The 13,106-nt window shown below is 42.6% G+C and overlaps 1 protein-coding gene across 1 annotated transcript in view; it reads left to right on the top strand.

Annotated features, from left to right (window-relative positions):
* LOC124126741 overlaps nt 1-12,752 on the top strand; it is a 33,418-nt gene extending 20,666 nt beyond the window's left edge. The window contains exon 2 of the mRNA XM_046490256.2: nt 11,339-12,752. Coding sequence (XP_046346212.1) covers nt 11,339-11,531 — 193 coding nt within the window. The 3' untranslated portion in view covers nt 11,532-12,752. The remainder of the gene's footprint in view (nt 1-11,338) is intronic.
* Nucleotides 12,753-13,106: the final 354 nt, after the last annotated feature.

Raw genomic sequence — 13,106 nt, forward strand, 5'->3', positions numbered from 1 at the left:
GGGGGTAGGGAAGTATCCCCAGCACGAATGGTCGGTGTTCATCTCAGGGCCCGGTGTCTCTGTTTGCATGGGTGGCCGTTAACCCCCTGAGATACCCCATTCAGGCCCTATTTCCATTACATTTACCAGACAGGCTTTTCAAACAAGTCAATTTATAACCTCCTTATGTCGGTCTTAAAGAAGTTGGTCATGAGTGGTGGGTATGGTATTGTGGAGCGACATCACAACACTTGTTAGGAGGTTTCCGGAATGGATAGATAGCTCCTAAATCCATTGACTGCCCAAACTGTTTGAATCAGCTAGCCAAGCTATAATACTTCAATTGGCTGACCCCTGCGTCTCAGGTCAAATACTCAACCATAAAGAAATTATGAGCGCCGTCGCTTTTGATGTACAGCCAGGTACAGATACAAGACTCTTGTATATTGTATAGACAGGCATGGATACAAGACTCTTGTATATTGTATAGACAGGCATGGATACAAGACTCTTGTATATTGTATAGACAGGCATGGATACAAGAGTCTTGTATATTGTATAGACAGGCATGGATACAAGAGTCTTGTATATTGTATAGCCAGGTATTGATACAAGACTTTTGTATATTGTATAGACAGGTACAGATACAAGACTCTTGTATATTGTATAGACAGGCATGGATACAAGAGTCTTGTATATTGTATAGACAGGCATGGATACAAGAGTCTTGTATATTGTATAGACAGGCATGGATAAAAGAGTCTTGTATATTGTATAGACAGGCATGGATAAAAGAGTCTTGTATATTGTATAGACAGGCATGGATACAAGAGTCTTGTATATTGTATAGACAGGCATGGATAAAAGAGTCTTGTATATTGTATAGCCAGGTATTGATACAAGAGCCTTGTATGCTGTACATCCGGGTATGGATACATGAGTCTTGTATATTGTATAGCCAGGTATTGATACAAGAGCCTTGTTTACAGTACAGCCAGATATTGATACAAGATCCAGAGCACTACACACACAGGGTGTTCTGTGATGGTGTGTTTAGCAAGTGTCGTGTGATAGCGCACAGATCGGCGTCACTGTCGTAATGTTGTGCATTTCATCGTCGTTTGTTGTTTCCGCCTAAATATAACCTTTAGTTTGACTGCAGGGATATGTGTTCAGTCGGTTTCTTTAACAATAGCGCCTTTCAGTTTTTGTCCATGAAACCTTTAAGCTTTTCCGGTGGCGAGCTCACCGCCAACAGGAGAAGCGTGATGGGAATTAAAGTTGAGGACGATGTTTATAATATGACAATGGTAATTGTAGCAATGGTACAATAACCGATATTATGTAAAGAAACGTTGTCAGTTATGAATTTGTGTTTGTCCTAGCCTTTGTAAACACATGTCGGCACTCCACGACTCGGGCCAGGCGTCATTAGCCCTACAAGGGGAGGTAATTGTTACGTTAGGTCAGATGTTAAAACATGCAAACATGAACGTACAGATGAGTGTTTGTTATATCGAAGACGGGATAATCCTTCCCTAAACCACCCACGTAGTCTCAGAGTGACCTGTAGACCGGGAGAAATCTCCATTCGCACGTCGTAGTGAATGTGTCTCTGTGAGACAGCGTTGTATTCACGAGTCCGCACAATGGCGTCAATGACGTTCGGGGAACAACGTCCCTCTTATCCTACACCAACCATCAACAGTGTACACAATATGTATTCCCCTTGTGAAAGGTAATGTTACACATTCCAAATTGATTAATTCATCGTAACTTTTTCTCAAACGGAAATCGTATGTCATGTAGGTTTTCCTGGGGCAGGTTGCTGCAGATCAAGTGACAGCTTCCACAATGCATAGTCTTCATTGATTGGTATTGAACTTTTCTGCCACTTTTAACGACAACGTATGTTTGGCACATAATGTATAGTATTATACGCAAGTATACGAGTAAAGAGACTGTAACAGTATACGGATATATAGATCGTGACAGTATACAAGTATATCGACCGTAACAGCATATTAACCGTAACAGAATACGAGGATATGGACCGTGACAGTATACGAGTATATAGACTGTGACAGTATACGAATATATAGATCGTGACAGTATACAAGTATATGGACCGTAACAGCAAACAACTATACTGACCGTAACAGAATACGAGGATATGGACCGTGAAAGTATACGAGTATATAGACTGTTGCAGTATACGAGTATAGAGACTGTAACAGTATACGAATATATAGATCGTGACAGTATACAAGTATATGGACCGTAACAGCAAACAACCAATTGACCGTAACAAAATACGAGGAAATGGACCGTGACAGTTTACGAGTATATAGACAGTCACAGTATAAGAGTATATATACTCTGACAGTATACGAGTCTATAGACTGTTGTAGTATATTAGTTATGGTGTCTTGCCGTATACAGTATCATATAAGGTGAGCAGAAAATATTGGGCGTGGCGTGAGCATAATAGTACTATAAAAGACAGTATACGTCACAGTATACGTGTATATGGACAGGGACAGTATACGTGTATATGGACAGGGACAGTATACGTGTATATGGAGAGGACAGTATACGTGTATATGGAGAGGGACAGTATACGTGTATATGGAGAGGGACAGTATACGTGTATATGGAGAGGGACAGTATACGTGTATATGGACGGGGACAGTATACGTGTATATGGACAGGGACAGTATACGTGTATATGGAGAGGGACAGTATACGTGTATATGGAGAGGGGCAGTATGCGTGTATATGGAGAGGGACAGTATACGTGTATATGGAGAGGGGCAGTATACGTGTATATGGAGAGGGACAGTATACGTGTATATGGAGAGGGACAGTATACGTGTATATGGAGAGGGACAGTATACGTGTATATGGACGGGGACAGTATACGTGTATATGGTCAGGGACAGTATACGTGTATATGGAGAGGGACAGTATACGTGTATATGGAGAGGGACAGTATACGTGTATATGGAGAGGGGCAGTATGCGTGTTTATGGAGAGGGACAGTATACGTGTATATGGAGAGGGACAGTATACGTGTATATGGAGAGGGACAGTATACGTGTATATGGAGAGGGACAGTATACGTGTATATGGAGAGGGACAGTATACGTGTATATGGACGGGGACAGTATACGTGTATATGGTCAGGGACAGTATACGTGTATATGGAGAGGGACAGTATACGTGTATATGGAGAGGGACAGTATACGTGTATATGGAGAGGGGCAGTATGCGTGTTTATGGAGAGGGACAGTATACGTGTATATGGAGAGGGACAGTATACGTGTATATGGAGAGGGACAGTATACGTGTATATGGAGAGGGACAGTATACGTGTATATGGAGAGGGACAGTATACGTGTATATGGAGAGGCCGGGACAGTATACGTGTATATGGAGAGGGACAGTATACGTGTATATGGACAGGGACAGTATACGTATATATGGACAGGGACAGTATACGTGTATATGGAGAGGGACAGTATACGTGTATATGGAGAGGGGCAGTATACGTGTATAAGGAGAGGGACAGTATACGTGTATATGGAGAGGGACAGTTTACGTGTATATGGAGAGGGACAGTATACGTGTATATGGACAGGGACAGTATACGTGTATATGGACAGGGACAGTATACGTGTATATGGACAGGGACAGTATACGTGTATATGGACAGTCACAGTATACGTGTATATGGAGAGGACAGTATACGTGTATATGGACAGGGACAGTATACGTGTATATGGACAGGGACAGTATACGTGTATATGGAGAGGACAGTATACGTGTATATGGAGAGGGACAGTATACGTGTATATGGAGAGGGACAGTATACGTGTATATGGAGAGGGACAGTATACGTGTATATGGAGAGGGACAGTATACGTGTATATGGACAGGGACAGTATACGTGTATATGGACAGGGACAGTATACGTGTATATGGACAGTCACAGTATACGTGTATATGGAGAGGGACAGTATACGTGTATGTTGATCGTTGGTGGTCAGAGCACGGTATTCAAGTGGAGACACGTGTTGGCACACAGCAGGTAATTGGACATCCTATAGGTTTAGCAGAATCTGGAGTTTATCATGTTATTACTCTTATTCCCACAAATCATTTATGTAAGTGACGTTTTACGAGTTTAATATGTGTTGGTGCTTTTTAGCCTTTATAAGACGAGGGGCATTCAGGATCTAAGGCTTTAGCCTTATAACTATAATGGGAAATAACGACACAGCGTGTTTATATTAATAACACACTCTGGGGGCAGGACTGACACTAGTTGTGCGGTGTGGGCCTTTTAAGACTATTTAAACTGAATCGCGGAGAGAAGATTGTTTGCCTTGTGTGCATGACCTCGTGGGGGTGGGGGAATGGGGTCGGAAAGTGAGTGAGTGAGTGAGTGAGTGAGTGGGTGGGTGGGTGCGAGTGGCTCTTGCACTGCTTCTACCTGCCCTTCACCTAAATCACAAAAGTTGAGGGGCGGTGGGGTAGCCTAGTGGTTAAGGTGTTCACTCATCACGCAGAAGACCCGGGTACGATTCCCCACATGGGCACAATATGTGAAGACCATTTCTTGTGTCCCCCGATGTGTGTTATTGCGGGAATATTGCTAAAAACGGCATAAAACACTCACTCACTCACTGAACGGGTACCTCACGTTTACGACGTATATAGTGTCAGACTCGTTAATGTCGCTTTCTCGGCTCCACCCCAATGATGTATATAGTGTCACACTCACCCGGTACCTCACGTTAATGACGTATATAGTGTCACACTAGTTGGGTACCTCACGTTAACGACGTATATAGTGTCACACTAGTTGGGCACCTCACGTTAACGACGTATATAGTGTCACACTAGTTGGGCACCTCACGTTAACGACGTATATAGTGTCACACTAGTTGGGAACCTCACGTTAACGACGTATATAGTGTCACACTAGTTGGACACCTCACGTTTACGACGTATATAGTGTCACACTCGTTAATGTCGCGTTCCCAGGTCCACCCCAATGATGTATATAGTGTCACACTCACCCGGTACCTCACGTTAATAACGTATATAGTGTCACACTCACCCGGTACCTCACGTTAACGAAGTATATAGTGTCACACTTCCCCGGTACCTATTTACTCGGCAATATTTAAGTAATATAACGAAGGACACAAGAAGAGGGCTTCACACATTGTACATATGCGAGGAACCAAACCCTGCCTTTCGGTGTGACAAGCGACCACTTGAACCACAGAGTTTTGTCCCCGCCCCGCAAGGGTTCTGTTACGGTTCAGTTCTATTTGAGAAACGCGAGAACCATCCCGTCCAGCACGACATTCCACGACACTGGACTCCCGTGGGTTGTCAATTTGCTGGCTGACCACACGGTGACCATACATGTATGTGTCGTACAGAAATAAGATCGTTAATGTCGCTTTCTCGGCTCCACCCCAATGATGGAGGGGGTTGATGTCACTGGTTATTAGCGGCTGGCAGCCCACGGTAGGCGGTTGTTCAGCCCAGCAGTGGAGATTGGCGACCTTCCCACTCACGGACAGGGACGCCAGGCCCATAAACATGGGCAAAATATATCTCGAGCCAACAAAATTTAGTTTTAATACTATCAAAATATTGTGATTGCTTCAACAATGAGCATCTTTGTCCTGGTCTGCCTTTGAAGAATTTCATAAACAGAATGGTCTCTATGGGGCATACAAACGTGCATGTTTAATAAAGTTATTCAATGAGGAACCCACGTTACCGAACCCGTGCATCGTCCGCGTTCTCTGTGTGCTTGTATTAGAATAATGAACCCTCCATTAAAGCGCCCCCACCTCCACACACACCTCCACGCACGCACGCACGCACGCACGCACGCACGCGCGCGTCAGAAGAGACTAGTGGAGACATTTTCACCGTTAACAATGGCGCATTATACGTTGGTACAGAAGAAACGACGTTGAATGCATCATGGAGATCAGTGAGCATCGTGTGGCTCTCAATTGAAAGTAGGATGAAGGCGTTTGTGGTAGAACCAAAGTGAAGGATGTCACCTTTAATGAAGCAATCGGTGTAAGCGGGGGTGCGGTGGGAGAGGGGCGGCGCTTTAGAGGGAGGGGGGAGCGAGGGAGTCATCAAATGATCCTCACCTGCATGTTTCCAACCAGAGCGACATTTGACTGGACACTAAGGCAAACATGGTACATTCATTTCGATCCATATCTATACTGAAACCATTTACCGCTAGATTTTCATCAAAAATGAAATGGGAAATGGAGGACATTTATGCAATGCCGGCCACACATCCACTGCTCCCGAGGTCGTGATGATGTGACACACATGCTCCGGATGAAGTGTGGTCCTTGAAAATCTGCGTGAAAACCTGGCCTCATTCACAAAACATAACAATGGAGAGCTATGCACATATGTTGCAACTAGACACAGCCGCCATGTCCGGCGGCGTGGGAGGAGAAGTCTGGTGGGTGGCGTATTGTGAATAACATCCCGCTGAATGGAGACTGATTGCCCTGCACACCTTGCATGGCTTGCGGTCACATACACTATCGTGAGAGACACAGCGAGCTGTCCCCTTGAAGCCAGAACTGGATTTTGTGTAATATCACGTCAAATATATCTACAATGTTATGTAGCATTTCACCAAACAATCGTACTTGTTATGTAATATTACGTCAAATATATATGTGATGTAAGATCGTTGACAAGAAACATCGTGTACAAGAACGTTCATGTCTGTAAACCATAACACCAAAACGCATCCGATACTTTGCACGAGCCACACGCAGTATCGCCGCAGACGTGCGTATGGTGTGATTCCTGATTATTTTACACTTTCAAAGAAGGTCGATTATTCTCTGTGGACCATTATTTCTGACATTCTTGTTGATTCTGCTTAACATTCAGTTGTGGTTTACTTAATTTCATCCATTGTTTGTGCGTAGACAATCGATGCGGCGTCTGCAACGTGCGCAGAGTCTACGGACTGGTAACTGGCAGACGTCAGCATCCAGTGGCCAATACGTTGAATGTGTCATAGTCTGTGATTAGCAGACTTTGGAACGGGTACCAACAAACAAAACCAAAATGTCGCGAAGGACCCCATTCAGGCCTCCTAGCTCAATGACAGGAGTATAGGATCAATTTACGCGAAACCAAGCTCTACGTGAGTGAGTATGGTTTTACGCCACTTGCAGCTATATTCCAGCAATATCACGGCGGGGTACACCATATTGTACCCATGGGGGAAATCGGCGTGACTAGCGAACACTTTAACCACTGGGCTACCCCCAACTCAAACGGCGAATCAAATTTCTGCAAACCTTCATCAGGCTTCTGGAGTACGAGTTACGGGAAACACGATTAAAAGGCGTGTCAATGCATGTCATCTCCGTGCTCGACGGCACGTGTTGTGCCGCCCCTTACACATTTTCACATTGCCAACAGACGTCAATGGTGTGCACGACGTCGACACTTGGGTAATCGTTGCTGGTCATGTGTCATGTTTTCAGATGAGTCCCGATTCACTTTGTATTTCCTTTGTAGGCGTGGTCGCATCTGGCGACGTCCAAATGAACGCCAAACCAATGTCAATCTGAGGCCTCATGACAAATGTGGCGGTGGATCGGCTATGGTGTGGGGTGGCATCAGTATTCCATAGAATGTCATGGCCAGCAATGAGCCCAGACCTTTTCCCCATTGAACACGTCTGGGACATGATAGGGAGACGTGTGCGTTAACGTCATAGGCCGCCGACCACGTTGGCTGAACTTGGCCAGGCGCTGCCAGAGGAGTGGGTCAGACTCCCTTTAATCGCCATCGGGAGACTCATACGCAGTGTGCCTCGACGAGTGAATGATTGCTTGACAAACCGTGGCCGTATTACCTCACTACTGATCCAAGAGCGTCAAGTTCGAAATTTTCCATCTTACCTTTACGTCCTTCAAGATCATTGGCGGTCATCACATCTACTGTCTTACCTCACTGCTTGAAATGCGTTCCCAGTGCTTTCATTATTATCTTACAACTATTACTTGAGCCAATATCGTTTACAATTTTGGAACTTTAATTTATTTCCGTTTATCCCCCCCCCACCCCACCCCTAACATCACATCAACTATGGTGTCTATATCATGTTACATCACATCAACTATGGTGTATATATCATGTAACATCATATCAACTATGGTGTCTATATCATGTTACATCACATCAACTATGGTGTATATATCATGTAACATCACATCAACTATGGTGTATATATCATGTAACATCACATCAACTATGGTGTATATAGTATGTTACATCACATCAACTATGGTGTATATATCATGTAACATCACATCAACTATTGTGTATATATCATGTAACATCACATCAACTATGGGGTATATATCATGTTACATCACATCAACTATGGTGTATATATCATGTAACATCACATCAACTATTGTGTATATATCATGTAACATCACATCAACTATGGTGTATATATCATGTTACATCACATCAACTATGGTGTATATATTATGTATCATCACATCAACTATGGTGTATATATCATGTAACATCACATCAACTATGGTGTATATATCATGTAACATCACATCAACTATGGTGTATATATCATGTAACATCACATTAACTATGGTGTATATATCAAGTTACATCACATCAACTATGGTGTATATATCATGTAACATCACATCAACTATGGTGTATATATCATGTAACATCACATCAACTATGGTGTATATATCATGTAACATCACATCAACTATGGTGTATATATCATGTAACATCACATCAACTATGGTGTATATATCATGTAACATCACATCAACTATGGTGTATATATCATGTAACATCACATCAACTATGGTGTATATATCATGTAACATCACATCAACTATGGTGTATATAGATATGACTACACGAGTGTCTGTCAGATACCATTGATCTTACAACGAGTTGTTTTGAAAACGTATCTAACGAGCGAAAGCGAGTTAGATACTCTTTGTAACAACGAGTTGTAAGATCAATGGTAATCTTACACACCCTAAAATCGCACCTTTTTAGCATCGAACCGATGCATTTTGTCTATTCTCATGATTGCAGTAGCGCATTAATACAAAACACCACTGTCATAAGTGACGTCATCCTATGTACTGCTTTCTACTCATAAATAATGTGACCCTACACAAAAAGGTTTCCGCCATATCTGTGGATTATCAAGCGATGATGATAGTGCAAACTAGACAAAAAAAAACAAAGGACACGCTGGGTGCCGAGTTAAAAGTTTACACCTCAAAGAAATTACCAAATATGTACAACAATGTTTACTTCCGTATGACATGACTACCGGTGACCGACTTTTTACAAAATGGCGTGTTCACTGACAACAGTACGCGGGATTTCCAGTTGAGGATTTTCGTTAATTGAGTGAATGAGTGAGTTGGGTTCAACGCCGCTTTTAACAGTATTCCAGTTATAACGCGGCGTGTCGGCTTAATGTGGGAGGAAAGCCCGAACTGATGCAGGTCTCAGACGTTTACCCCTTTGGTGAAACCCACGAGCACGGGTATGGTGCTGACAAACCTAGAAACATAATCGGGGCGAGCCGGGATTCGAACCTACAATCATAGGTTTCTGGCGAGCCCAAGGGACGCAACTCTTCACAGCGATTCGCGGCGCCTTAGACGACTGGGCCACCTGTGCCCCCTCGTTGATTGTGGGATCATTTGCACATAAATGTGTCACGTAAGTAATGAGAAACAGTCTGACAATCTGCGTACTGTTATTCGTTTAACATATTTTCCAATGTAACAAAGAGAATTAGTCAGAAATGCAGATAATTACCGTCGTCGTTGAGTGTGATTTAGCGTCAGTCATGGCGTCACACAGGACGGAAACTTTTACAGCTTCTGTTGAATTTACCACATCATTGTAATGCATATTTAAGTAATTCCATAATTAGTGCAACGATACTCATTCCATGAAAATTCTCAAACGCGTGATCGAGCCAATGTATGCAACAATTAGATGAAAGTACCTCTACCACAGTGTAAAATCTGAATTTTGCTTCGTTTATATTTCAGCAAGTACAGTTTTCCGAGCACAGTTTTCGTTTCCACACCTAATTTATTTCGCATGATTTCATCTAGATAATTTGCATTGGTGACAAAGACCATTTATCATTTGTTTCTAAAATGGATTAGGAATTAAGGGATGCATGTATAGCAGCTAAGTTAGAAATATACCTGATCGAATAGGCGTCTCATAATCGGCATTTTGTAAACACAATCCAATATGACGGAACGTACACTTCGGTGTTCGTGTATGCGTATTTCTAAGAATTTCTAAACGAATCTAGACTTGTCAGCGACGTTTCAGAATTATCATTAGTTATTTTAAACTAGTGATCGCTAATATGCTATTGTTCTACTTTAGTTATTAGAGTAAATATCCGATGTTTAGATTTCTAAACAGACAGTAAAAAACGCCGTGAATTTTGATTTGGCGAGATTTACAATGTACCTAATTTACAGAAGTCACTTTCAGTAATTGTGCTTTGCCTAAAATGACAGTAATGATTAACAGAAGGTGAAATTCAAAACTGTGACGTGTATTAGTTTGCGTGATGTATTTTGAATTTTATTCGATTTCGAAGTGAGGGTTGAAGAGGAGGGACATATGTGTCGCTGTGGCATCCAGGGGGTTTACACTCTGAAAAACGATAATGTTGACATAACAACAGATAATGTAACTGATAATAATAACAAACAAACTCGCAGACGAGGACGAGCTGGTTTATATTTATTTTTAATTACACGGTTCTGTTGTTCAATACAGACGTAGGTGAACATTCGACTGAAGCACGAGCAACTTATGAATGACTTACACTCAGGAAAGTAGTCCGTCATCATCTGACCTCATCACCATGGAGTAGCCAATCACGGGCCTGGAATTCGATGTCACACATATGTTAGATACCAGTTATCTCAAATGGGTTTCTCACCCACAGCTGTGAAAGAAATAGTATGTAACATCACATCAACTATGGTGTATATATTATTTAACATCGCGTCAAATATATCGTATATGCGCATCATATATAGTTCTATGAAGCGCCGTTTTACTGTTTAGTCCTGATTTTATGATATCAATAATCCATTTTTGGATTTTTCTTGATCGCATATGTGAAATCAGTAATAGAATTTGTGATATCATAAAATAGGGAATAAATAGTAAAATGGCGCTTATATAGTTCCAGCTTATTCGTTATATATTTTTCCTATTCCAGGTTCCGTCGCTGCCTGAAGAGGTCCAAGTCCTCCACAGCCAAACTGGTGGGTCAGCTCTTCTTCAATATCCTCAACCCGCAGTGCTTCAAGTTCACAAAGAAGAGAGCCTGTCTCACACGGACCTGGCTGGGCACGTGCCACAAGTACGGCAAGGGAAAGTCGGCGTTGCCACGTGACTCCATGGGTTTCTGAAGACGTTGTGACGTCAGAAGTGACGTCATATGTGAACTCTGAAGTGATGCACGTGTGGTAGAGAGCTTCCTCGCGGGGACGCTGCACAACCCATCGCTCCACAGCCACCATGTGTAATGTTGTAGACACATCCCCCATGTGAATTGCCCCTACATTTCTAGACAGCTTTGGAGAAGATAAAAGTATGCAGCGTGAGACGCGGGCACTGGCGAAACAGTATCCGACTTTGTTCCGGGGTGAGGTAGTGAGGTAGACATGCCCAGTGTTGTAGAAGGTGGCGTGGAGAGAATAATGTGGACAACGGGCACTAGTGTGACATTTCGTCAGTGATTTTATTGACTAGCGTTCTGCTCCCCCAGCTAACTAAAGCTGCCTGTCTTCATTAACTCACGATGTACACACCGGATCTGTATATAGGCGGATGTCGTTAATGTTTTAGCTTTAAACTGTGTTCCTTCTTGAGCGAGTGGATCTTCTCACAGCATAGTGAATTTATGAAGTGTTTATAGACGCACGCGCTTTAAGAATGATTTTTAAATCCCATGGCCCGTTTCAACTGAAGCGAACAAATACATCCATGTAGAACATTCCCTTGCTTGCTGCAGGCCAGATCGTGCGCCCCTCTAACGAAACCAAAGATGAACCAACAGGGTAGACTGAAGTGACACAAGGTGTCTTTTCATGACAACACTACATGCCCCTAGAAATATCGGTATTTGTACAGACCACACGTGTCCTATGACTTCTTTTTTCAGCTGTAATGGAGGGTGATGTGTCTTGGGAAATAATCAGCTTCACATCCTAGCTCTGCTCAGCATCACCGCTACCCGATCTTTCCGGCTACTCAGAGTGTCATCAGTTCCCGAACATTCTCCACAATCGGACCACGTGACCCTGTAGATGTCATCGGACGCTGACTGTGCGGGACACGGTGGGTTCTAGGTGGTCAATGGAGACGCTATTAAATGTTTAGGAACGAGCTATGTCAAGCATAAACTGTCAGAGAGAAATACAAATCAGAGATACGAAATAACTGTTTCCTTTGAACTACTTATAGGTGATAAACTTCCTAATAATGCTTCATAGATGGTGCATTATGGGATGTTATATGTCTTAATAATACTTCACAGATGATGCATTATGGGATGTTATGTTTCCTAATAATGCTACAAAAATGATGCATTATAGGATGTTATATTTAAGAATAAACAACGAGTTGGAGTTGTTAATTTCTTATTTGAGATATCAACACCATGTACAGCCTCTGGGAGGATGTCAGTAAAACGTTTTCGCTTTAAAGATATTTACCCGTATTTAAGTAACGATGACTCTTTCAATACAATCCCACCTCGGCAATGTCGGACGATTCCATTTCATGAACAGGAGGGCTAAGTTTGGTATTTCACGGATGTCCTCACAATGTTCACAATGTTGTGTGGCTAATAGTGTATGTGACAAGTGTGTATTTAACACGTGTGTGTATGTATGTGACGTGTGTGTGTGAGAGACGTAGTGTATGTGACACGTGTGTGGGGTGTGTGTGTGTGTGTGTGTGTGTGTGTGTGTGTATGTGAC

Source organism: Haliotis rufescens, unplaced genomic scaffold, assembly GCF_023055435.1.
Source record: "Haliotis rufescens isolate VD_foot unplaced genomic scaffold, xgHalRufe1.0.p SCAF_56, whole genome shotgun sequence".
NCBI classification, from domain to species: Eukaryota; Metazoa; Mollusca; class Gastropoda; order Lepetellida; family Haliotidae; genus Haliotis; species Haliotis rufescens.